General features: G+C 36.6%; 1 protein-coding gene across 2 annotated transcripts in view; it reads left to right on the forward strand.

Annotated features, from left to right (window-relative positions):
* The window catches only part of CPED1 (cadherin like and PC-esterase domain containing 1), a 310,570-nt gene that overhangs the window by 63,125 nt on the left and 221,403 nt on the right, over positions 1-26,042 (forward strand). For both annotated transcript variants that reach the window (XM_025380614.1, XM_025380615.1), the window contains exon 5: positions 11,612-11,687. In XM_025380614.1, coding sequence (XP_025236399.1) covers positions 11,612-11,687 — 76 coding nt within the window. The remainder of the gene's footprint in view (positions 1-11,611; positions 11,688-26,042) is intronic.

Below are 26,042 nucleotides of genomic sequence, written 5' to 3' on the forward strand. Positions count from 1 at the left end.
AAAAAGCTTTCCCATCTATTTCCCTCGCAGGTGTCTTCCATGTACTTAGAAACAGTGTTTTTGGTATGCTGTTTCAGACCATTACACAAAAGATATTGAGGAACACTCCATGCTACTCTCGCTGTCAATCATGGCTCCTGTGATAGTTATGTTCCCAGCCTGGGGTGCAAAATCTCTCCCCACAGCTGTAAAATTTTGAGACACCCAAAGTCCGTGCATTCATCAGTCCTATATGGATTCAAACTAGACTTTGTTCAGTATACATTAAAGAGAACATTATTCTATTTAACTCAGTTCTTCACTTTGTTTCCTGAGCCCCAAAGCGTATGGTTGGTACCTGGAGAACACAAAGTCACACATAAAAACTCTTCCCGTGACTCTTCTGTCCCTTCTCCTCGGGCTTTTGTGGTCAACTCTTGCACCATCACTCACTAGCTAAAGGATTTTGGTCATGTTATTTAATCTCTGTAGCCTTCAGCGTCTTTTCCTGCAATAAGAAGGCATTAGACACTGGACAGTCTCCAAGACACTTGCTGGTTTTAGGTTTGCATGAGTCACTGGAGATGAGTGGAATATGTGAAGAGAAGAGAGCAGAACTGATCAGCCAGCGATGGCAATGGAGAAGGCGAGAAGGGGGTTATGGGTGAAATAGGTAGAGAAGGAAATTATAAAGTATTATGTCAGTTATGCTGGGATTCTTTTAAATTTAATTTTTTATTGTTTTTGGAGACAGAGTCTCACTCTGTCTCTCAGGCTGGAGTGCAGTGGTGCAATCTTGGCTCACTGCAACTGCGGCCTCCTGGGTTCAAGTGATTCTCACGCTCAGCTTCCCAAGTAGCTGGGATTACAGGCATGCACCGCCACACCTAATTTTTTTTTATTTTTAGTAGAGACTGAGTTTTGCCATGTTGGCCAGGCTGGTCTTGAACTCCTGGCCTCAAGTGATCTGCCCACCTTGACCTCCCAAAGTGCTGGGATTACAGACATGAGCCACTGTGCCTGACTTTAATTTTTAATTTTGACATAATTTTAGACTTACAGAAAAATTGCAAAGATAGTACAAAGATTTTTCCAAATACCTTTCACTGAGCTTACTTTAATGTTAAATCTCACATAAACATGATACTTTCATCAAAACTAAGAAATTAATATGGATACAAATTGTTAACTCAATCATAAATGTTATTCAGATTGCATCTTTAAAAAAAAAAAAGTTTGCCCCTTTTCTGCTCCAAGAACCTATCTAGTACCCCTCATTGCATTGAGTTTTCATATCTCCTTACTCTCCTTCAATCTGATGCAATGTTTTTTTCTTTCACGACCTTGACATATTTGAAGAGTACTGGTCAGGTGTTTTGTAGAATGATCCTCAATTTGGATTGGTCTGATGATTTCTTCATAAGGTTATGAATCTTTGGCAAGAATTTCATGGAAGCAGTCTACCCTTCTCAGTGTAAAATATCAAGGGGCATATGATGTCCTTGTCTCTTGTTACTGGTGATGTTCACCTTGATCACTTGGCTAAGGTGGTGTTTGTTGGATTTTTTCCCCATATAATTAATAAACATCTTGGGAGATAATATTTTGAGACTGTACAAAGATCCTGTTTTTCCTTAAATTTTGCCTACGAATTTTAGGATCCAGAGGTGGATCTTGCTCACAACAATTTTTATTCTGGTGTTCTAATGGCGATTTTCTATTTCTCTTATTACTTTCATAATTATTAATTGAAATTCCTCTGTAAGGAAGAGCTAGTCTTTCTCCTGCATTTATTTATTCAATAATTTATTTATGTCAGTATGGACTAATGGATATTTGTTGTATTCTATGGGTTACAAATCAGTACTATTGTTATTAATTTTTTGTTGTTGCTCAAATTGTTCCAGCTTTGGTCATTGAGAGATTATTCATGTTGGCTCCTGGCTCTTTTGACATGTCATGTGTTCTTTTCTTGGACACTTCCTTATTGTTTAGCACCTTGAGACACTCCAAATTCATCTTGCATTTTTCCTGTGCCAGGCTGGAATTAACCATTTATCCAGGAACCCCATTCCTGTTATTGCAGAATGATATTTAAAAACAAAGATCTGGGTACTAGGTGTGCCCATTGCTACTGGGATGTCATTGAGTTTGGGCTCTCTCAGCAGAGAGAGCTTGGACATGTCTGTATGTATATTAATCCATGCAAACATACACTTGTATTTATTTCTGTGTCTGTCTCTATATGTACATATTAAAAAGCTGATTCTTACCATACCCCTGTTTGCTATCCAACACCAGAAGGTTTATTATAGCCTTATGCTGCCCTCATTTGTAACTTCTTTCTCAGATAGTGAGAAAATTGGATCTCATTTACATCATATTTCCCTATTTCTTTAACCCTAGCATACACATACATTAGTTTCAGAATTATTAACCTATACCCCTGTGAGAAACAAATTTACTAATAAAAGTGAATGTTTTGTGTGTGGTCTTTTTGCCTAATAATAGTCAAAATATTATTTTCTGGAGGTAGGGCATATCTTTTTTCCTTGCTCCCTTCGCTGTGGCTATGTCACTCAGTAATACAGTTAGGGTCATTTGCTGCAATTTATATATTATTCGAGTCCCCAACCTCGACCCCCACTGCAAATCAGGGTTGAGTTTTTTTTTTTTTAATTTGCATGTAGTAAAATTCATTATTTGTGGTTTATAGCTCCATGGGTTTTGACAAATGCATAGTTATGTATGCATCCTCACCCCTCAGTCATGGCAGAATGGGCCCATTATCTCCAAAATTTACTTGTTCTGCACCTTTGAAGTCATCTCCTCCTGTGATCCCTACCCTTAACAGTCACCACCAACTTATTTTCTGTCCCTATTTTTTTTTTGTTTGTTTGTTTTTGGTTTGTTTGTTTGTTTTAAATAGAAGGTCATATGAGTAGAGTCATATAATTTGGAGCATTTGGGGTCTGGCTTATTTCACCTTAGCAAACTCATTTCGGATTCATCCCTGTTGTGTCAATTAGTTTATTCCTTCTTATTGCTGAATAAGATTCCATTTTATGGTCCTACTACAGTCTGTTTATTCATTCACAAGTTAAAAGACATCTGGATTTGTTCCAGTTTATGGCCATAATGAATAACACTTGCCATAAACATTTGCATACAGGTTTCTGTATGAATATAACTTTTTCTCTCTTAAGGGTGATTCATATGGTAAATATATGTGTAACTTTAAGAAACTTTAAAAACAATTTTAAATTTAAAAATTTAAAAAATGTTTTAACTTTAAGAAGCTGCCCAAAGTTTCTATAAATATGGCAAGTTGCAGTTCCTTTTATTTAAAAAATAGAGAAAGTCAACTCGTCAGCACCCATCAACTCGTCATTTACATCAGGTATAACTCCCAATGCAATCCCTCCCCCCTCCCCCCTCCCCATGGTAGGCCTTGGTGTGTGATGTTCCCCTTCCCAAGTCCAAGTGATCTCATTGTTCAGTTTCCACCTATGAGTGAGAACATGCAGTGTTTGGTTTTCTGTTCTTGTGATAGTTTGCTAAGAATGATGGTTTCCAGCTGCATCCATGTCCTTACAAAGGACACAAACTCATCCTTTTTTATGGCTGCATAGTATTCCATGGTGTATATGTGCCACATTTTCTTAATCCAGTCTGTCACTGATGGACATTTGGGTTGATTCCAAGTCTTTGCTATTGTGAATAGTGCTGCAATAAACATACGTGTGCATGTGTCTTTATAGCAGCATGATTTATAATCCTTTGGGTATATACCCAGTAATGGGATCGCTGGGTCATATGGTACATCTAGTTCTAGATCCTTGAGGAATCGCCATACTGTTTTCCATAATGGTTGAAAGCAGCACACCAACATGGCACAAGTATACATATGTAACAAACCTGCACGTTATGCACATGTACCCTAGAACTTAAAGTATAATAATAATAAAAAAAAAACAGTGCCTAAAATAAAAATTCTAGTTTGTTAAGTATAAAATAAATAAATAAATAAATAAAAATAAATAAATAAATAAAAAATAGAGAAAGTCACACATGAAAAATTTCCTGCCTTCAGGGTTACCTTTACAGTAAATTAGTTTTTTAATCTTTCTGTAAGCATATCGTTTCTTTCATGCTTTTATCTGATTGTGAAGCAATATTTACATAGCTATCACAATAGTTAATTATACTAAATGTGGGTATATTACACAAACACTAACACAAATTACAGGTGTGACATAAAATATAATTATATGTGTAAAATATACATATAATAAATAATTATACATATAAAAATATAATTATACATTCATATAGTTCAGTTTTTTCTGTTGTCGCTAGTAAAAATTCACTCTATTATTTGTTGATCACAAGGTCCATAGTCAACACTTTGTTTTAATGAATGACTTGAGCAGCAAAGCCTATAAAGCCATTTATTTAAAGACAATTGTTTTATAGAGATGTTTTGGAAACTGTTTTAGAAAATACAATTTCTCTCAGAAATAAATAGAAGTACACTTGTTTCCTGGATATTTCAAAAAAGAAGAAACAAAAAATAGAAACAAAAAAAATCAAAATTTTAAATGTGTTTTATCTAATAATTCTATTTCTCGGAATTTACATATTATTCTTTCTGGTCAGAGGATTGAACAATGATTATGCTAATAGTGTTACTTATTATAGTAGAAAATTGGAACCAAAGTAAGTATTTTTGAAAAATAAATAATGCACATGAAACATGATTAATCAAATGCACATGATACATGATTAATCAAATGGAAATGCTCCTAATATGAGTAAAAAATAAGCAAATCAGAAAACAGTTTATATGTTCCAAATCCAAATTGTGTTTCTAAATATATGTAGAAAAATACTGAGTAACTAAAATGTTGTGTTTCTAAATATATGTAGAAAAATACTGAGTAACTAAAATGTTAGGAATGGTATTTCTTTCTGGTTGGAAAAATTATGAGTGATTATTGTTTTCCTCTTTACATGTAACTAAATATTCTATCATATATATATGTTAATTCTACCATCAGGAAAAATACTGTTTTAAGTAAGGGCAATCCCCTACTTAAAATAAGTTTACCCTGCTAATTGTTATAAAAAAAGAAAAAACAACAAACATTCATAGTTGAATTGATCTGGCAGTTGGATGAGGCAATACCATTATTTTCTATTCATGTAAGTATGCAAGTTGTGAATCACTGCTTTAGCAGACAGTCCTAAAACCTTTATCCCACACTCAGTATCTTTTCCATTCTCTCTCCACATCCCCTTTTTACTCTTTACTGTGTTCTCCTAATTCTTATAAAACTTTAGCTAAAATAGTGACAATGAAAGTGTCAGTAACATTTACCATTAGAAGTTTTCAAGTCTCCTCTGGGATATGTTCTTACATTATTTCTTTAATCATTTATCCATTCCCTCTCCTCTTTTTACTTTCTGGAACTTCTATTCATCATGGGTTAAACCTCTTGATTTGCTCTCTAATTTCTTTATACCAGCTTCACTTTTAAAAAATTCATACATCATATTTGTACCTATTTATGAGGTACATGTGATATTTTGTTTCATGCATAATATGTGCAATAATCAAGTCAGAGTATGTAGGCTACTCAAAACCTTGAGTATTTATTATTTCTATGTGATGAAAACATTTCAAGTTTCTCTTCTTGCTGCTTGAAATATACAACACATGCTCTCCATTTTGTTTGTTTGTTTGTTTGTTTTTGCAATAGAGTCTCGCTCTGTCGCCTAGGCTGGAGTGCAATGGTGCAATCTCGGCTCACTGCAACCTCCACCTCCGGGGTTCAAGCAATTCTCCTGCCTCAGCCTCCTGAGAAGCTGGAATTACAGGTGCACGCCACCACACCCGGCTATTATTTTTTGTCTTTTTAGTAGAGACGAGGTTTCACCATGTTAGTCAGGCTGTTCTCGAACTCCTGACCTCGTGATCCTCACACCTCAGCCTCCCAAAGTGCTGGTATTACAGGAGTGAACCACCGCAGACAGCCTCTATTTTTTAAAAATAATTTCAACTTTTATTTTAGATTCAGGAGTACACGTGTATTTTTGTTACATGGGTATATTATGTAATGCTGAGGTTTGGGGTACGATTGATCCTGTCACCCAGGTACTGAGCATAGGACCCAATAATTAGCTTTTCAACCCTTGCCCCCCACTTCTCCTCTGCAAGCCCCCAATTTCTCTCACTGTGATCTTTATGTCCATGAGTACCCAGTGTTTAGCTCCTACTTATAAGTGAGAACATGTGGTATTTGATTTTCTGTTTCTGCCTTAATTCACTTAGGATAATGGCTTTACACTAAATTTAGACAAATACCATTTATCAAGATGAAGGCCACAAAAGGCCTGAGAAACTTGACTTGCAGAATGTCTCAGTAAGTTTACTCTTGGTTTTATTGACTCATTCATTCATTCATTTATTCATACATTTATTTATTCATCTATCCCTTCACTGTTTCTACAATTATTTATTAAACATATTTATTTAGCTCTATTTTAGGTGCTGGGAAGATAGCAATTAACAATACAGACAAAAATATATATTCTTGGGAAGCTTAGACATTTATGGATAGACGGGGAAAATAATCGCTAAGTAATAATATGATAGATGGTAAAAAGCACTAAGGAGAAAAATAAAGCAAGGAGACAAAATATTGGGGGATTGAGTTTAAGATCACCATGAAAGTGACATTTGAGTAAGGCCTGGAAGACAGGGCGCTCCCCATGCCAGGATCTGGGGTAAATCCACCAAGACTCAGAGGAGAGGAACAATAGGCCTACAGTAAAGGGAGAAAGTCTTGGCTGTTTGAGGAATGTAAGGAGTTCCAAGTGACTGAACTAGAGTGAATGTAGTAGGAGGTAAGGGCAGAGAGGTACCTGGAGCTGGGGAAGCTCAGCAATGGGGCCACTGGAACCGTCGTAAGGACTGCGGGGTTTTACTCTTGGTAATTGGAGAGTAATTGGATGATTCTGAGCATGCAGATGACAGATGACATGAGTCCATTGACATTTTTACAGGATTGCCTTAGATTGTTTTGTTGAAATAAGCTATCCAGCAAGCAAAGACCAAAACAGGGAGACTAATTATTGTAATAATGTAGGTGTGAGACGAGAGTGATGTGGGTTAGCAGAGTAGCAATGGGGTGGTGAGCTGTGGCTAGATCCTGAAGACATTTTAAAGGTATAAATGACAAATAATAATAGCTCACACTTATATCTCCTTACTATTTGCCAGGCACCATCCTAAGTGCTTACATGTTTATTTATGTCCATTCTTTACAAATAAGGATACTGAGGCACAGAGAGGTTATAAAACTTGTCTAAGACCTCCTAGCTAATAAAACAACCAAGATGCAAACTCAGGCAGTCTCATTTCAATTTTATGTTTTCTTAATCATATCAATAGCACCTTTTGATGTAGATATTTAGGCAAAGCACTTAGAGCCTAACCTAATGAGTATTCTTAAGGAAACACAAATTCTAAATGATACATGCAGATAACTGTCACTCTATAGCAGGAATAAGTTGAAGCTTTATGAACCATGACTTTATTATGTAAACAACACAGATATTCAAAACAGAAGTTGGTTCATATTTGTTGGAGATGTTGTAGAATTGTCGATAACCTTATAATGAACAAACAGAGGACACTGGCTCAAATTAAGATTACTAATCACATTAGAGCTTTGTAATTTTAGAGCTTAATAAAAATGGTCATAAGATCTGTTATTGAAAATAAACTGCCAGGAGTCTCCCCAGTCAGCAGAATAGTAACATGAATTTAAAACTATTAGTCTGTATGATGATAAAAGTGAAGTGAGGTCCATTATTTGGGGTAACACTAAGTTTAGTAACTGGGGCTGTATCTCCCCTCAAGTAGACAGGTGCTAGTGTTTCAAAAGCAGAGAGATTGATTTCTAGCTCTAAATTGTTGTAGGATTAGCAGTCCCTAAAGCTAGGATGTTGTTCTTAGTACTTGGAGTACTGAGAACTACCAAATGGCTCTTATTTTAAAGCAGCCCAGGGAATTTTCAGGTGAATTTGATGAAATGATAATTGCACTTGAGACATGGGGAGAAAACACATTTTTCCTTTGATTAGCTGGTTCTCCTAATTTCTTGTCATTAATTCTTTTCATTGTGGATGATAATGAACAGCTTTGGGAGAAGTTCTAATTTCTTTTCAAGTAAAGGCATGAACATTTCTACAGATACGAGGAAAAAGAGCATTTCTCTAAAATGCAACATGATGTGTGTGTCACTCTTAATGTTCAGGAACAATAAAAGAGTCAATTCTTTCCCCTCCAGTGTTTTCTTACATTTTATAACTAGTTCAAATTCAGGTGTCCACTGTCCCTAATAAATTAACAATATTATTGTAGTTTTCGTTTTTTAATGTATAAGCACTCCATAAATTGTTATAATTAATATTATATTTTTGCTCTTATTAATAGACTGTCTCAAAAGAATTTTTTACTTTTGCTTCGACAATATGTAATAGAAACAATTTAGATGCATATTATCACAGATTAGGACTGTGAAAGGTATGTTGGGATACAAATCTTTTATAATGCATATTCCCTTTTTCAAAACTTGATCTCATAGAAATATCCTAGGGTTTAAATATTATCATTTCATCTGTGCATTGTAATTCTTTTAAAGATATGAAAGGATTTGTGCTAAATAAAGAAAAATAAGTCCGTTTATAAATATACACACATACACATAGATGCATATCGTATATAAGGCATTCAAACCTAATACAAGATCTGTGTATATTAAAAATGATAATTCAGATGATAATGATGTATCAGTGTAGGTTCATCATGTGTAACACACGGCCCACTCTGAAGGGGGATGTCAATAATGGAGGAGGCTGTACATGCGGGGCAGGGAGTATATGGGAAATCTCTGTGTCTTCTGCTTAATTTTGCTGTGAACCCAAAACAGCTCTAAGAAATAAAGTCCATTAAAAAATAATAATTGCAATGTTAGGCTGGAGAAGCTCATCATATAAAAGTCAGTTAATACAAATTAAAACTCCTTTGATGATGTTCCACTTAATAATGATGCAAATCTTATACATTTTATGATACATATAAAAGTAAAAATACAAAGCACTAGGATATAGAAGAGTATTACTAGGTTTAACAATTAAAAAGTTATCATCTGTGTAATATAGTTGAGTTACCACAACTGTATGACACATGACCCTTGAATGTTTTTACTTCTTTGTGCTGTTATTTTACTCAGTTTAACTGCTAGTTTGGTGCTCAGTTCCAGAGTAGAATAGAGGTGATGTTTCTGGTGTCAGATGTCGCTACGTTTATGTAATCAGCCACACTATCTATTCTAAAGATGTGCTTTGGAGGAAGGAACACAGGGAGAAGTCATTGTGTGGGGGATAGGAAAAGAGAAGGCAGAAGGATAGAACAATTGTTTCCCTTAGCTTGGCTCTATTTTTTTGAAGTGCTTTGTTGGTTAAGAGAAGGTTAGCAATGGATCTGAGTCAGTCCATAACCTTTAATGCCACTTACCCAATGCTGATTCTCTTTCTGAATCATATTGTTAAGGATTCTATTAATTCACCAGCAACTGTGTGATTTTGCCCTGTTTAGGGAAAATGGCTCAATTTCATTGATTTTTGAAGCTTTTCACAGACTAATTTAGAAAGATACTATTGAATTTAAAAAACAAAAAAATCATCTCTATTACAACACTACATTGTAAAAGTTCACAAGGACACCAAAGTGTATATTAGTCCTTTTTATTAGTCTCTTATGGGTTCTCTACACTTTTGCAGTGCTGTTTGTTCCCTCTAGCCCTTGTTAAATTCTGAATTGAAGAATTCAGCGTTCTATGAAAGCCCTTCTTTTTCTACATTTAGTTCCTGAGATTTCTCACTTTTGGATTTGAGAAATCGAGACAACCTTAAGATCGAAAGTGTACTGTACTTACAGCCTTTTCTCAATTCTTAGTGCAAATGAATGTAAATGACGTCCACTTTGATATGGTTTGGCTGTGTCCCTACCCAAATCTCATCTTCAATTATAGCTCCCATAATTCCCACGTGTTGTGGGAGGGACCCAGTGGGAGATAATTGAATCATGGGGGCGGTTCCTCCATTCTATTCTCGTGTTAGTGAATAAGTCTCACGAGATCCGATGGTTTTATAAGGGATTTCCCCTTTGACTTGGTTCTCATTCTGTCTTGCCTGCCACCATGTAAGGTATGCCTTTCACTTTCTGCCGTAATTATGAGGCCTCCCCAGCCACGTGGAACTGTGAGTCCATTAAACCTCTTATTCTTTATAAATTACCCAGTTTCGGGTATGTCTTCAGCAGCAGCATGAAAAAGGACTAATACACACTTTGGTGTCCTTGTGGACTTTTACAGTGTAGTGTTTAGGAATGCCACTGGTGCAGAATCACAACAATGGGTTCTGCTGAAGCTTGGCTTCATTCATACAGAATCGGGCTGAAGTCTATCTTTTTTACAGCTATTAAAGGAAAATTTGCTGAATACATGAACAGGGTTAATAAAGTAGCAAGGACTGGGGAAGATTTCATCGATGCACTGTTCCCAAGCACTTTAAATGAATCAGTTTTTAGAACTGTATCTTATTGATTTGGTAAAAATCTTAGAGCAGAAGTGGAACTTGGAGACTATAAGCTCTAAATGCTTTATTTTGCAAATGAAGAAACTGAAAAAAAAAAGAGAGCAAATTATGATTCTCCTAAGTGCCCGAAGCGAGCTACCACCCCTGTTTCCAGTTGCCTCTTCTCCAACTGCAACTGGGTTTTCTATCAAGTCACGCCAGCAGGACATAGTGGAGAAACTACAATACTTTATTAGGTTAGAGTGTGTTAATTTGAAAGTAATCAATAATGTCTCAAAAATAAATCCGATTTTCAAGCTAATTTATACAGGTCTCTTTCTGTTGGTTTTAACAAGGTTTTCTCATATTGGGTATTAGTTTGGGGATTAAGTGGATGATGTTAGTTAATCAATCTGTAAATTCACAAGAGAAGGGAAGTATTAAAGTTGTCTGTATCTTTTCTCTTAAAATCTTTTCAAATTCCATATGTTTGAATTTATGATAATATTTACAAAGCTGTCTAAAAAAAAGTTTTGGTTGAAATGAAGTTTTGTGGGTGACTGGGTTTTATATTTAGAAATAATAATGTCCTTCATTATAAAGTGAAGAATGTTTATGAAAGTTTGGAACCAGTTTAACACTGAATTACCCCTAAATATCAAGTTATTTGTGTTACCATATTTGCCTCAAGTATTTCCTTTTATATTTAGCAAACATCATGGCTTCAAAATATGAAAGGGTTTTCAAAAAGTGGTCCCAAGGACCACTTTTGAAGCTTCCCAGGGGCAAGTTTTAGTTTTATGTTATCAAATAAGCTACTTCATTATTCTGGATTTGCATGTTGACTTGCAGAGATTTGAAGGTGGGGTGTGGGTGGTTTAGATAATGCATCCCATCTATACTTTCTGGGATTTTTGTGTTTGCTTGGTTTTGCTTTAGCATTGATGAATGCCTCACTCACTAGAATCTTTTTCATTCCTTTTAGGCAAACATATTACCAGAAATACAGCAGCCACTTTGCAGAAAGGAAGGATTATGTCAAATTGTTAGAAGATTCCCAGGTAATCTTTCGTTTGCTTCCTTGGGCGTAAATATGTGAGACATGCAGGCTTCCCTAGCAGACAGCAGCTAACACGGTCTCAGGTTAGCATCTTTTGCTCCTTTGTCTATCAATTCCACAGTCACAGATCTGCCACAGTTCACAACACTTTGCCAATGAAAAGACCTACAGTGAGGAATAACAACCATAACGCTGGTATTCGTTTAGTTTGCCTTCTGATTTGCCAGATGAATATATTTCTTAGTCTCCTTTCTGTTTGCTTTTAAAATAATTGCTGCTTCATTTTTAAAGTAATAATTATAGTAGTTCTTAGTTATGTAACACTTGGGGTTTTTATCAAAGTATATATTTCTTTATGATTAAATTATTCTGATCCCAAAAAAATTTTCTCCTTTCTGGAATCCTCTCAATTTGTCTGTGTGTTAAATACAGGACACTGAATGAATAAATTCTGCATTTTAATTATGTTAGGAAGTTGGGACAAAAATTACCATCTTCAATTTCCTCATGGGTTCCCAGAGTGGAAAAAGCGTCAGAAGGTATATGAGCCCTCATAGATGAAATAGGCCCTCATAGAAAAAATGATAACCTACTTTAAAAGCCATCGGTGAAAGGATTCCTCAAATTTCTTGTTTTAAATACATTTAATGTTTAATAGTTTATGCTCCCAGAAAGTTCTTTACTACATAATTAAAACTTAGATCTGCATAGCTTTAATTTTGTTTTGTGTTAATTTGTCTCCTAGTTACATCAGGAAACAAATAATCGATTTTAATCCATCAGCTTTCCCATTGGGGTTTCTGCTCCCACTCCAAACATAAACCACACTGGCATGTTCCACTGTGAAGATTACAGTCATCGACTGATATTTACTGAGAATTAAAATAAAATAATAAATCTCAATTCAACTTTCAATTTAAGATACCCATCTAAAGAGCCATGTAAATTTGGTTCTGTAGTTATTGTTTTATATGACAATTATAACGGACTACATAAGCTGAGTGTTTTTTTTGTTTTTGTAAGTTCTAGCTGGAGAGATTTTTAATCATATAAAAAAAAGTAATGTTTTGGGGAGAAGCAAATAAAATAACTATTCTCATTAATGCAATATTAAAATATCCAGAAATTCTTTAGAAAAGGCAATCTGAAGAAGTTATTTTTACATTTTGACCAGAACCTACAGATTTAAAAGTGTGTTTTTCTTTGTTGCTATTTACATTCCAGAATGGTTGATTCAGAACATTAAGTTTCTTTGGCTTTGTACTTAACACAATAATATCATAGAAATGAAAAGCTGTTTATGGTCAGAAATAGATTACCAGTTTTTTAAAAAGTTCCACCAAACAATTCTATATAAATTTACATTTTACGTTTTACGTCCATAAAACTAAGAAGTATTTTCTGTCTTCTTTTGCTTCAAACATTTTTTATTCTCAAAAACATCTATAAGTTCTAGGCATTTATAGTTCTTTCTACACTCTGTCTAGTGCATTAATTTTGTATTTATCTCTGTGACTAACAAGATAGTTTCACAGAATGCAGTTTTTTAAGTGGAATTATTTCTACCATCATGTTATCTTTCTCTAGATGAAGATAATTTTCTTAGATGTGTAGCTTTAAAGAAATGTCTGCAGCATGATTTTCTGATCTAAGTTTTATAAATAGTAGCTTTTGTTGTGGACTGTTGGTATAAATATATCATATATAATAAATTCAGTATTCACAAAATTAAAATTTTATTTGTCGTGAATGCTGAATATTTAATATTGAATACAGATTAGGTAGCAACATGTCAGTACCTAAATATATGGCATGATTATAAAAGTATGATGGTAAAACTAAACATAATATTATATAATGTAGACATTATATTTAAAGCCAAAATGTGTTGTATAATTTTAAGCTGTGTATCATTTAGAGGTTGACAAAACACAAATTTTGAAACCAAGGATTTTTAGCTCTGCCACCTATTTGCTGTGTGACTTCAGGGGTTTTTTGTTTTTTGTTTTTTTAATCCACAAAGTGGAGTTAAGAAGACCCATTTCATAGGTTTAATTTTAAAAGTCAGATAGATTGTATATGTGTGTATGTATAACTTAATTTGAAGAATAAAGCATATTATTTATTATTCCTTACACATGATGTCCAAATAATGGTAACTGGATTACCCTAGATTTGAAAAGTCAAGCAGGCAAAAATCTAGAGGCAAAAGGCCCTGGAATACTTAATGTTTTCTCCCTTTATATGATAAATTATCACTAAGATTTTATCTTTCGGTCAAAAACTGTGAAGGGTTTGAGATCTTAACCCCTCTCACAAGCTCACAGGTCAACCTGCCACAGTTTCATGGGTATTGGTAGAAGACATGAGATGCCTAGGTCAGAGACCAATGACTTTTTTATTTACAGCAATAAAGGTAAGCCAACTATCAGCACATGTACCAGTTCACTGAAGCATGTAGGCCCTCTGTATCTGTGGGTTCCACATCTCTGGATTCAATCAACCATGGATAGAAGTATTAGGAAAAATAATCTCACGAAGTTCCAAAAAGCAAAACTTGAATTTGCTGCATGCTGAGTATTACATTGAATCCACGGGAATGAAGCAATGTGCAAGCATTGTGTTAGGCATTATAAGTAATCGAAAGATGACTTAAAATATACAGGAAGATTGCGTAGATTATATGCAAGTATGACATCATTTTATATCAGGGACTTGAGCACCCGTGGATTTTAGTATCCATGACCGGGGGGCGGAAGGCTGGGGTGCGGTCCTAGAACCAATCAACTATACTGAGTGGTTTGCATTTCAAGAGAGGAACCCAGAGCTTAGGAAGTTTGAATCTTTATAATGTGCAGTGAGTATGCCCATTCTTTCCAGTAGTTTCCCTTTGCCCCAGAGGGGGACATTATATTTATTATACTGGACAAAAAAATAAATGTTCCTTTGCTCTAGAGTGAGGCACCATCTCTATTTTTCAAGGCATTCCACTATATAAATATCTTTGAAAAGCTAGTTCAGAACAAATGTGGTCAGTGCCTCTGTTTGCAAAATGTGCAGGAATATGAAAGATAGATACAGCAGTGTCTCCAACAATTTCAGAGAGGAATACCTAACAAGTCCTAGCTCTGAGTCTTAGTCATTGTATAATTCTGAGCAAGATTTAAAACTTACTTGTACTGCAGTTTTTTTATCTCTAAAAATACAAAGTTTGGCAATGATCAATAATGCTGAAATCTCATAATTCTGCTGTGCCTTTTCCCCATATAGACTTGCCATGGACTTTATCTTCAGTAGTAGGTACAGACAGGAATGCTAAGAAAGGAGAGACGATCATGCTGGTAAATGTGGCTGGAACCCACACAAGTAAGGCAGGAGGAGGAGTGGTTGGAGATAGCACGTAAGGCTAACACAGTCTGTTCCATTCCATAGCCAGAGTGTACCTGACATTAGACTTGTGACTCACATTGAAGGGCACACACCCATGAAATTTTTACTGGCTAGCACAAAGATTTTTTTTTATCTTGCCATTTAATGCTTTGCCTTTTGAAAAAAAAGTTTCATAGTTTTTAGTTGGCCCAAATTTGTTGCTAATGTTTTTTGTTGCTTTTTATTAAGTTTGCTCATTTTGATAAAAGGGAATTTTTCACCATATTTGGAAGACAAATATAAAACAAAACATAAGAGAACTGTTTTGCTTGGGTTGCGAGCTGTTGTTTTTGTTCTTTTTAGTACAGCATCGCCATCCAAAAAATCCTGGTTAAAAGTGTGCCCAATTTTGGCCATAACTCATTCTTTCCAGTAGTTTTATCTTAGCTCTGAGTGCTGACCTTCATGTGAAGCTTGAAATATACTGGGATTTGTATTCAAAGATAGCATTTTGAACATTTTAGGATTTGTGTCCTCATTAAAATAAGTAGCATGTGAGTACATAAAGAAAAAGGAAAATAATAGGTAAAATATAACACCTATTGTTGTATCAAAAACAGTGGAGCTTTAAAAATTATAGGTAGTATTTACTACCAAATATAAAATATGTCTTCAAAATAATACAATTAAAATAATTTTTAAACATTGACCAATAATAGTTATTTATTTTAGGTGGCACTGATGATTGCTTTTAATATCCCAGGTCTAATATTCTAGCAAACTTTCAGAGAAGGTTAAAGTTTGCTTGTTCTCTGTGTTCTCAAATCCTGATACCCCCTCTCTGTGGATTGTGTGGGCTCCTTAATGCTTCTGTCATTCCAAAGAATCTCACCTCTGTACCAAACATGATTATATTCCTTATGTAAAACATTCCATCCCCAAGTAAAATTCTCATCTCTTTAGTATGACTGACTTCAACTAGGTAATAGCAGAAAGTAAGCTGATGGAACTAATTCAGACTAAATTATACCCTCACCCCAGTTATAAGCCTCTTAGATGTATTTGCATTTTTATAAAAGCAGCTTGCAAACCCAATGAATTTCTAATTGGTAGGATTTCTGGAAGTGCATTCAAATTTCCATTTAATTCATCAGTAAGCCATCCATCCCCAAAGCTTACCGAATTCATCCACTTTTCTCCATCTCTACCATGACCAACCTAGTCCAAATCAGCAGTCTCTCATATTCTTCTCACTTCCTTTCTTGCTCCTAAATAATCCAGTCCATTCTTTTATCCAGACGCTAGCCAGATTGGTCTTCCTCCCACCATTTTATCAATAACTGAAGGAAGTTTATTAGGTCTGCTCACATAAGTCTGTTTAGGGACTGAAACAGTACAGCCCAGGTCATCAACTCTTTGATGTTCTGACATAATCCAGGGACAGATTTTATCTAGAATAGGAACGATAAGCCCAAATGTTCACAGGGCCTTGGCATGTGACATAACAAATTTCCTAACAAATTCAGAAGCTTTAGAGGCCAGATAACGTGTACCTTTTCAGTATTTGGTCTGCCATCAAATGTAGAGACTTTATTTAGCAAAAGCCATTTGGTCTCCAAGAAGAGAAGAGTTGAAGATACAGGAAAGTACAAGACAGGAGCAAGTGGCCTCACTGACACATCTCTCTCAGCAAGGTTGGAAACCTCTGGATAAATTTTCTCATGTTTCTTATCCCTGTAAAATGCAGTAACCATTAGGATTCAGATCTCATCCAGTGCTCTAGTCCTTCTTCTCCCACTTCCTCATTCACTTTCCTATACTCCTTTCCCTCACACATTCCCGTAGCCCTTGGTAACTCTAGCTTCCATTTTCCCTCACAAAACAGAAATTTTGCTAGCCAAGGATGACAATGAAGCTGGGTGTTTTAATTAAAACTTTACTCTCTGGTATTAGCAGGGATTTTCAACATGTCTTTGCTACTTTTTCTTACTATCATCTACCAACTTTTGAACCATTCAGCTCTTTTTTATTACTATTATTTCTTTTGAGATGAGGTCTCACTATATTGCCTAGGCTGGCCTTAAACTTCTGGGTTCAAGTGATCCTTCTGCCTCCACCTCACAAGTGGCTGAGACTACAGGAGCAGGCCACCATGCCTGGTTCATCCAACATATTTGATAAGAAACTTATCACGTGGGTTAATTTCTTCCTCTCCATCACGTGGGTTAATTTCTTCCTCTCCATTTCAAATCTGCAATCATTCTTGTCAGTTTCGACATCTGTAAAGATGGTCCTTTAATTTCATCAGCCTAATCTCATAGCTCTTTGAATTTATCCATGACCTCATTTCTTTTCAGCTTCAGCTACCCACCTCTGTAGCCCTGCTCAATAATTTTATCACCCACAGCTTTGTCTCTGGAAGCTCAAACTTACTCACCACTTTATAATCACATTCTTTTGGGCTTCCTCATTCCTTCAACACCACCAATCTTGGAAACTCAGATGACGTTTTTGGTAATCTTAATTCTGTCACTTTACCCAAGTCCAACAGTCATTTTTCAAATCACAATTTCTTTGCTACCAAGCCTGGACCATTTAATCTGTCAGCTGAGGTAGAAACACCTGGAACATTCTTTCACACTAGCGCTTAAGCCACCAACCAATTCTAAATTCTGATTTCTCTTTTCCTACACACAAAAAACATGGTAGTAAATTGCACAGTGTGCTGTTCTCTTCCCCTAGGATGCCTTCCTCACTTACTAAAATAGAAAAAATAAATCACACTAATTCTGCAATTGTCAGCTCAACTACCACCACCACCAAGAAAATTGGCTAGTGGCCACTGAATTAACCGCACTCAATTACCCTCTAAAATACTTAGGAAAATTCATACCAAAAGAATTTAAGAACTACTCCTAGCATTCATAGTATAGAAGAATCTAAGATAAACTTCCATGTATTCTGAGGCTGATGGAACTAAATTGTAGTTCCTAATGCTCTGTTCAATTCAGTGTGGGTAGAGGAACCCTGCACCTCCACGATCGGGATGTATTTTAAAAGAAGAACCAGCAGAATGTGCTGATGGTTGAGATGTGGTTTATAGAAGAAAGTATCCCTAGAGTTTTTTCCAGTTGTTCGTTGAAATAGACAAATCAGACAGTGGGAAATAGAGCATTAATTTGTCAGTCAACCATAGGCTTAAGAGAAGTCACGTGGCAGATCACAGACACATTTCTTCCGATTTGAGCATATTGGTTTCAAAATGAAATATATATGTATATATATGAAAATGAGTATCCCAACCAATGATAATTACTAGAAATGTTTTTGTGTATACATTTCATACAAAAAATTTAAACTTGTTTTTTAGACATTGACTTGAGTATCTTCAGAGTGAAGTCTACCTAATTTGCTAAGATAGATTTACACTATGTTTCCTCTGTGTTCTTATTATACCTTGAAAAGCCTCCATTGTAGCAGTGTCACAATGTGGCTTTGTTGCACAGTTGACCCTTGAACAGTGAAAGCGTTAGAAGCACTGACACCCCATGAACTTGAAGATTTGCCCATAACTTTTGATTCCCTCAAAACTTAACTATTAATGGCCTACTGATGACTGAAGCCATACTGATAAAATAAACAGTCAATTAACAAATACTTTGTATGCTATATGTATTATATACTGTATTTTTATAATAAAATAAACTAGAGAAAACAATATGTTATTAAGAAAACCATAAGGAAGAGAAAATACATTCACTGTTTATTAAGTGGAAGTGGATCATCATGAAGGTCTTCATCCTCATCATCTTCATGCTGAGTAGACTGAAGAGGTGGAAAAAGAGGAAGGTTTGGTTCTGCTGCCTTGGGGAGGGACAGGCAGGGGTGGTGGAGGAGGGGGAAGAGGAGGCAGAGGCAGGCACACTCAGTGTAACTTTACAAAATATATCATAATTTCTGTCTGACTTTTTTGCTTTTTCATTTCTCTAAAAATGTTTCTGTGTAACACCAGTCCTTCTACAGTTTACCTTAGCTTCAGTGCCCATAACATAGAAGGGCTCATGTTGTAAAAGAAGTCAAAAGCCCCCTTGTGTAATGCGAACCCTTCTTCCAGGTTGTCTATGTCAACTTGTTTTCTGGCGCTGCTTCTTCTACATCTTCTTCATGATCTAGTACTTGTTTGGAAGGACTCATCTCCATGAAATCCTGAATACTTCAAGTCGTCTTTTGTTAATCCTTCTGGTGTGGTGTCTATTCACTCTTAAATTTCTCCAAGATCCATATCTTGAAACCCTTCACCTCTTCCCTTTTTTTTTTTTTTTTGCCAAATCCACAAATTATTTCACAATTTCCTTGACTGGCTCTCTCATTAATCCTGGAAAGCCACGTACAACATTGGGACACAGTTTTCTCCAGCAGATATTTATTCTTTTGGGCTGATGGTTTTCATGGCTTTTTCTATAGCAACAGTGGCATCTTCAATGGTGTAATCCTTCCAGATTTTCATGATGTTCTCTCTGTTGGAGTTCTCTTCCATAGCACTGACAATCCTTTCCATAGAGTACTGTGTATAATGAGCCTTAAAGATCCTATGACCCCCTGATTTGGAGGCTGAATTAGAGACATTGTGTTTGAGGGCAATAGACCACTTTGATGCCTTCAAAGTGTAGAGCTCATGCAGTTCTGTGTGATCAGGGTCATTGTCCAATGTGAAAAGAACTTTAGAAGCAGTTTCTTACTGGCAAGGTACTTCCTGACTTCAGGAACAAAGCATTGATGGAATCAATCCAGAAAAGGGGTTCTTGTCCAGGCCTTGTTGTATAGCCAAAAGACTGGCAGCTGGCATTTATCTTTGCCCATCAAGGCTCAGGGGTTAGAAGCTTTGTAAGGACAGACCTGATCTTAAACCCAACTTCCCTTGCACAAAAGAGTTGAGTTAGCCTACTACTCTTCCCTGCCTTAAATCCTAGTGCTCACTTCACTTCCTTACTAATAAACTTCCTTTGTGGCTTTTTTTTTTTTTTTTTTTTGAGGGCATCTTCATCTGCATTAAAAACTTGTTCAGGCAGGTATCCTTTCTCCTCAATGATTTTCTTACTGGTGTCTGGGAACTCGTCTGCTGCCTCTTGGTTGGCAGAAAATGCTTCTCTTGTTACCCTGACATTTTTTAAGCCAAACTTGTTTTTGAAATTATTAAGCCATCCTTTGCTAGCATTAACATCTCACCTTTAGATCCTTTACCTTTCTCTTGCTTCAAGTTGTCATATAATGACTTTGCTTTCTCTTGAATCACATTAGAGTCTGCAGGCACGCCTTTTTTTTTTTTTTTTTTTTTTTAGCAATCCTCCACTCACATAAAAGCTGCGTTTTCAATACAAGATAAAAACGTGTTTCACAAAAAATGCAATGTTTTCACATCTGCTTGTGTGGCTTTAGTGATGGCTTTATGAATTTTATTTTCTTTTGTTTATCATGGTCTGTATGCTGGATTCATTTATTCAGAAATGGTGGGCAACTGCAGCTACAGACCTCAATCTATGGTACACATCAAGGAATTCAACATTTTCTTGTAACATTGTGGATTTGTGTACTTCTTGGGAGCATTTTCAACATTACTAGAGGTACTTTGTATGAGTCCTACAGTGTTATTCAAGGTTACAGCACGGCATTAAACATGATGAAAAATACACAGGAACAACAGAAGTTTTTTTTTTTTTTTTTTTTTAAGTTTTTACTGCAATGCACAATTTGCTTGTCTGACAAACTGCTCAGGAGAAGATGATTAGCATCACAAGGCATTTTAAGCAAACACTGGAAATACTTGTGCTCCCTGCAATAACAACAGGAGATGGCTACAAACTTATTACAGTAGTATGGTGTGTACTACCACTAATTTTATGCAGTTATGATTTAATACTGCATTTTTACATTTGTTTACCTTTCGCTCTACTCTGCCACACATGGTCTCAATATGTTCGTGTGTATAACGTTTTTATAATTTTTTTTTTTTTTTTTTTGAGACAGAGCCTTGCTCTGTCACTTAGGCTGGAGTGCAGTGGCGTGATCTCACTGCAACTTCCGCCTCCCAGTTCAAGCAGTTCTCCTGTCTCAGCCTCCCAAGTAGCTGGGATTACAGGCATGTGCTGCCATGCCTGGCTGATTTTTGTTATTTTTAGTAGAGACAGGGTTTCATCATATTGGTCAGGCTGGTCTCGAACTCCTGACCTCAGGTGATCCACTCACCAATAAATTTTAACTTTTTATAAGATTTGTGTACATTGCATGATAGTAAGTGATAAAATAGACTGAAATCTACATATATTTTACAATTTCATGGCATATCTAACTTTTTCTTAATTTTTAAAACATTACTTCACTGTGTGGTTCAACTTTGAGATTTTTTTTAAATTATTGCAAATGCCCAAAATTTTTCCCAATATATTTATTGAAAAAACAATCTGCATATTTGTAAACCCATACAGTTCAAACCCGTGTTCAAGATTCAGCTGTATTTGTATGTGTTTGTCTCCCCACAAGGACTGAGATGCCCTGAGGGTGGGACATTATTTTTTCACTTTTCAAATTTAGTACATGGTCATAGTCCCTAATATATAATAGTAATAATGATTTTGAATGAAACATGCCAATGATGGGGGCCAGAGTTATGGAAGGGGACCACTGCCAATTATCAGAGAGTTTTGGCAATGCCTGGACTGATTTCTCTATGTATGCATTATGAACTTGATATTGAGCTGATGCTATGGGGCAAATAACAAGGGTAGGATAAATCAAAAATATAATTCCTCACTCCTGTGAGATATAATTACACATTTTAAATAATAAACTTTCTACATGTGTGAAAGAACTAGAGAACTAGTTTTAATATTATCCATAAACTAGGTAGAAAGATAGCAACACATTTCATAATACAGGATCAATTTGTGGGTGGTTACCATTGCAGCCGAGAGATTGTTACTGCTATCTAAAAGGACAGGTTTGACCCTTCCTCACGTGGTTGGTTGATCCTTAGGCATGTGCTCTGGAGATGAACAAGTAATTTTTTCAGGCAGACTCATAGTTTTGTACATTTCAACCCAAGTCTTTAAGTATTTGTTCACCTTTCATTTGAGGAGAAGCTAAGTGCTGACTGCCAGAGGATGGAATAGGAACACAATGGTGAGAATTTTCTTTCTCTTCTTATCCAGTACTTATTTAGTACTTCTTATAGATTAGCTCTCTGGGCAGTGTCTTCATCTTGATGGTTCTGTATTCAGGGAAAAGGGAATAAATCTGCTATTTCTTGCTGACTATCGGGCCTTAGCTTTTCTTCTCCATGGATCTTGTAAAGAAAAAAGTGAGGGTGTATGATATATAGCCAGAAAAACCTAAATCAGAAAGAAAGAACGTTGATCTACATTGCAGTGGATATTGGTGGATTTTTTTAAAGCTCTAAACTTTAAAAAATACTCAGAAGTCCCATATAACCATGAAAGAAATAGAATGACTGTGATAAAGGGTAGGATCCTCTCCCCTTTATCCTCCCCTTTGCCCTTTTTAAAATTTCTCCTGGTGGCCCCTGGAGACTCCTGCTTGACACCACTCCATCCCCTATGAAACTTGGGAGAGTTCAGTCTGAAAATAATGACTCCAGATAAGGAACTCTAGAATAGATTAACAGCAATCGGTGGGGGTGGGTATATTTTCTACCCCCACTTTTTTTGTGATTCTCTCTATTTATCAAAAATGGAACTTAGTAGACATGTTCTTCTTTTTCCTTCCTGTATCCTTTTTAGGTTTCTGGCCATCCATGAGAAGGAAGTTAATGAAAATGGAAGTCAAATTTTAAAAATGATTGAACATGCATTTTTTCATTCCTTTTAGCTTTTGTTTTTATTATGCCTTTATTAAACAGTAAGACACATTCATTATGAAAAGAATAGAAAATACAGATAAGCAAAAAGAAAGCAAAAACATGTGTTTAGTGAAATTACATACCTTTCGATTCATGTGCAATTTTTACATACTAGAATGCTACATAATTCAAGTGTGAATAAATCATTGCACATTTATTGGTGGGTAACTATGAAGACATTATAAATAATGGAGATCTACATTTAATGTTATAAAAATGTTCCAACCGTATTGTTGAGTTAAAAATAATAGAAAGGAAAGCAGGCTCAATAACGTGTATATTATATATATGTGTATTAATATATTTTATATATTTTTCCATTTATACAATATGTGTTTACCGTGTATATTAACAATATGCTTTGTCTTAAAATAGATACACTTACATATTTACAAACATATTAATTTTGTTAAATGTAAATATATGCTTGTCTTTTACCTTCGTTTATGGTATTTCTAGGCTCACACAGGTTTAAAATTTTTATATAATCAAATTATTATTTTTAAAGTGGTTTTTACACCTCACTTTGAGGCTTAGAGTATCCTCAGAAGTAATTAGAATTTACCTTGCTCAGTTAGTTTTTTTCTTTTTGCACTCTGTTGTTTAGTACTTTGATTTATTTTTCACTTCTTACTTTTTACTTCATACTACTTTATGATTTTTGTATGTGTGTGAGACGGAGTCTCGCTCTGCCGCCCAGGCTGGAGTGCAGTGGCGCGATCTCAGCTCACTGCAAGCTCCGCCTCCTAGGTTTATGCCATTCTCCTGCCTCAGCCTCCTGAGTAGCTGGGACTACAGGCACCCACCACTGTGCCCGGCTAGTTTTTTTGTATTTTTTTTAGTAGAGACGGGGTTTCACTGTGTTAGCCAGGATGGTCTCGATCTCCTGACCTCATGATCCGCCCGTCTCGGCCTCCCAAAGTGCTGGGATTACATTGTTTTTGTTTTTGAGATGGAGTCTCACTCTGTCACCAGACTGGAGTACAGTGGCGCAATCTCCTGTCATTGCACCCTCTGCCTCCTGGGTTCCCGTGATTCTACTGCCTCAGTCTCCCGAGTAGCTGGTACTACAGGTGTGCACCACCACACCCAGCTAATTGTTGTATTTTCAGTAGAGACGCGGTTTCACTATGTTGGCCAGGATGGTCTCAATCTCTTGACCTCGTGATCCACCCTCGTTGGCCTCCCAAAGTGCTGGGATTACAGGTGTGAGCCACCGAACCTGGCCTGATTTGTTTTTTAATTTTTAGCGGAGCATTACATTTTTGTAAGTCATTTCTTAGTTTTGAAGTAAATGACTCTTCTAGCCAGGTGGAGCAGTAGCATGTACTTGTGATCCTACCTACTGGGGAGGCTGAAGCAGGAGGACTGCTTGAGACCAGGAGTTCGAGACCAGCCTGGGCAATATGAGATCCTGTCTCCGGGGCGGGGGGGCGGGGGGGGGAAGGATTCTATTATTGACATACTAGTTGAAACCCTGATCATTTTATGCTTGAATTGCATATATCCTATTTCTGTATGGTTGGCCTCATTCGCTCTTTATGCAGATGGGCTTTCTCCACATGATGGAGAAGATGACTGCCAGGTACTCCCTGTTCAGAAATGCAGCCACTTCCCTTTCCCCTCCAAACTGAGAGACCAACATGTGTCATCAGCCCACTTTGCTCAACACTGTGACCAGGAGAATAGCTCCTGTAAATGGTTGGGCTGAGGCTGCTCCCATGGGCACTGGATTAGTTTGCTAGGGCTGCCATAACAAAGTACCACAGACTGGGTGGCTTAAACAAAAGAAATTTCATTTCCACAGTTCTGGAGGCTGGAAGTCTAAGATAAGGTGAGTCTAAGATAAGCAGAGCTGCTTTCTTCTGGGGCCTCTCTCTTTGACTTGCAGATGACTGCCACCTTGGAATATTCCCACATGCTCTTTTCTTTATGGGCAAGCCTGTGTCTGTGTCCTATTCTCCTCAGGACATCAACCATATTGGATTAGGGCACACTCAAGTGATTTCATTTCACCTTAACTACTCTTTAAAGGCCCTATCTTCACATACAGCCATATTCCCAGGTACTGGAGGTTAGGACTTCAACATATAAATATGGGGGAGGAACATAATTCAGCTCATAGCAGCCAGGGATGGGTGGAGAAGACAAGGCTGTGAGTGGCAGATTCATGATATCACATGGAAAGGGGAGAACAGATCCCCAAAGAAGAGATACTGGACAAAGACAACAGATGTGTATTAGTAGAGGTGGATTTTTTTTGTTTTTTTGTTTTTTTGTTTTTTTTTGAGACGGAGTCGCTCTGTCGCCCAGGCTGGAGTGCAGTGGCGCGACCTCGGCTCACTGCAAGCTCCGCCTCCCGGGTTCACCCCATTCTCCTGCCTCCGCCTCCCGAGTAGTTGGAACTACAGGCGCCCGCCATTACGCCCGGCTAATTTTTTGTATTTTTAGTAGAGACGGGATTTCATCGTGTTAGGCAGGATGGTCTCAATCTCCTGACCTCATGATCCGCCTGTCTCGGCCTCCCGAAGTGCTGGGATTACAGGCGGGAGCCACAGCGCCCGGCCTAGTTGAGGTATTTAAAAAATGTTTGTTGACTGCTTATGGTAAAGCCCATGGAATTCTTAGGCAGACGTAGTCCTTTCAAGATCATTTTAAGGTAAGGAAATATTCATCTTTCCTTCCCTTCAGCACCAAGTACTCTGATACTGCCCATTGGCTCCCCAAGTGCCCGTCTGCTGGTCTATATGTAGAATTGCCTTTCTGTGCCATGCTTGGTTCTTTGTCTCACAAAACACTAGACCAAGCTCACTGAGCCAAAGGTGTCTCTTGCTCCTATGTTGCTCATAGCTTTATACTTTGCTTATTTGGCATCAGGCCAGTTTAAAAGTCCATTTTCCGGAAAACATTTGGCGGTTTGCTGACGTCTCTGAAGTTGTGCAAAAGACTGACTGGCTGAGAAAGCCGAATAACCCCTCTGCTCTTTGGTAGAGTAAATTTCGAACACCCCAGTGTTGAACTGATTTGGTAAATGTTACATTTCTGTTTTTTGACTTCTATACCTATGTTGTCCTG

The sequence above is a fragment of the Theropithecus gelada genome, chromosome 3 (genome assembly GCF_003255815.1).
Source record: "Theropithecus gelada isolate Dixy chromosome 3, Tgel_1.0, whole genome shotgun sequence".
Lineage (NCBI taxonomy): Eukaryota > Metazoa > Chordata > Mammalia > Primates > Cercopithecidae > Theropithecus > Theropithecus gelada.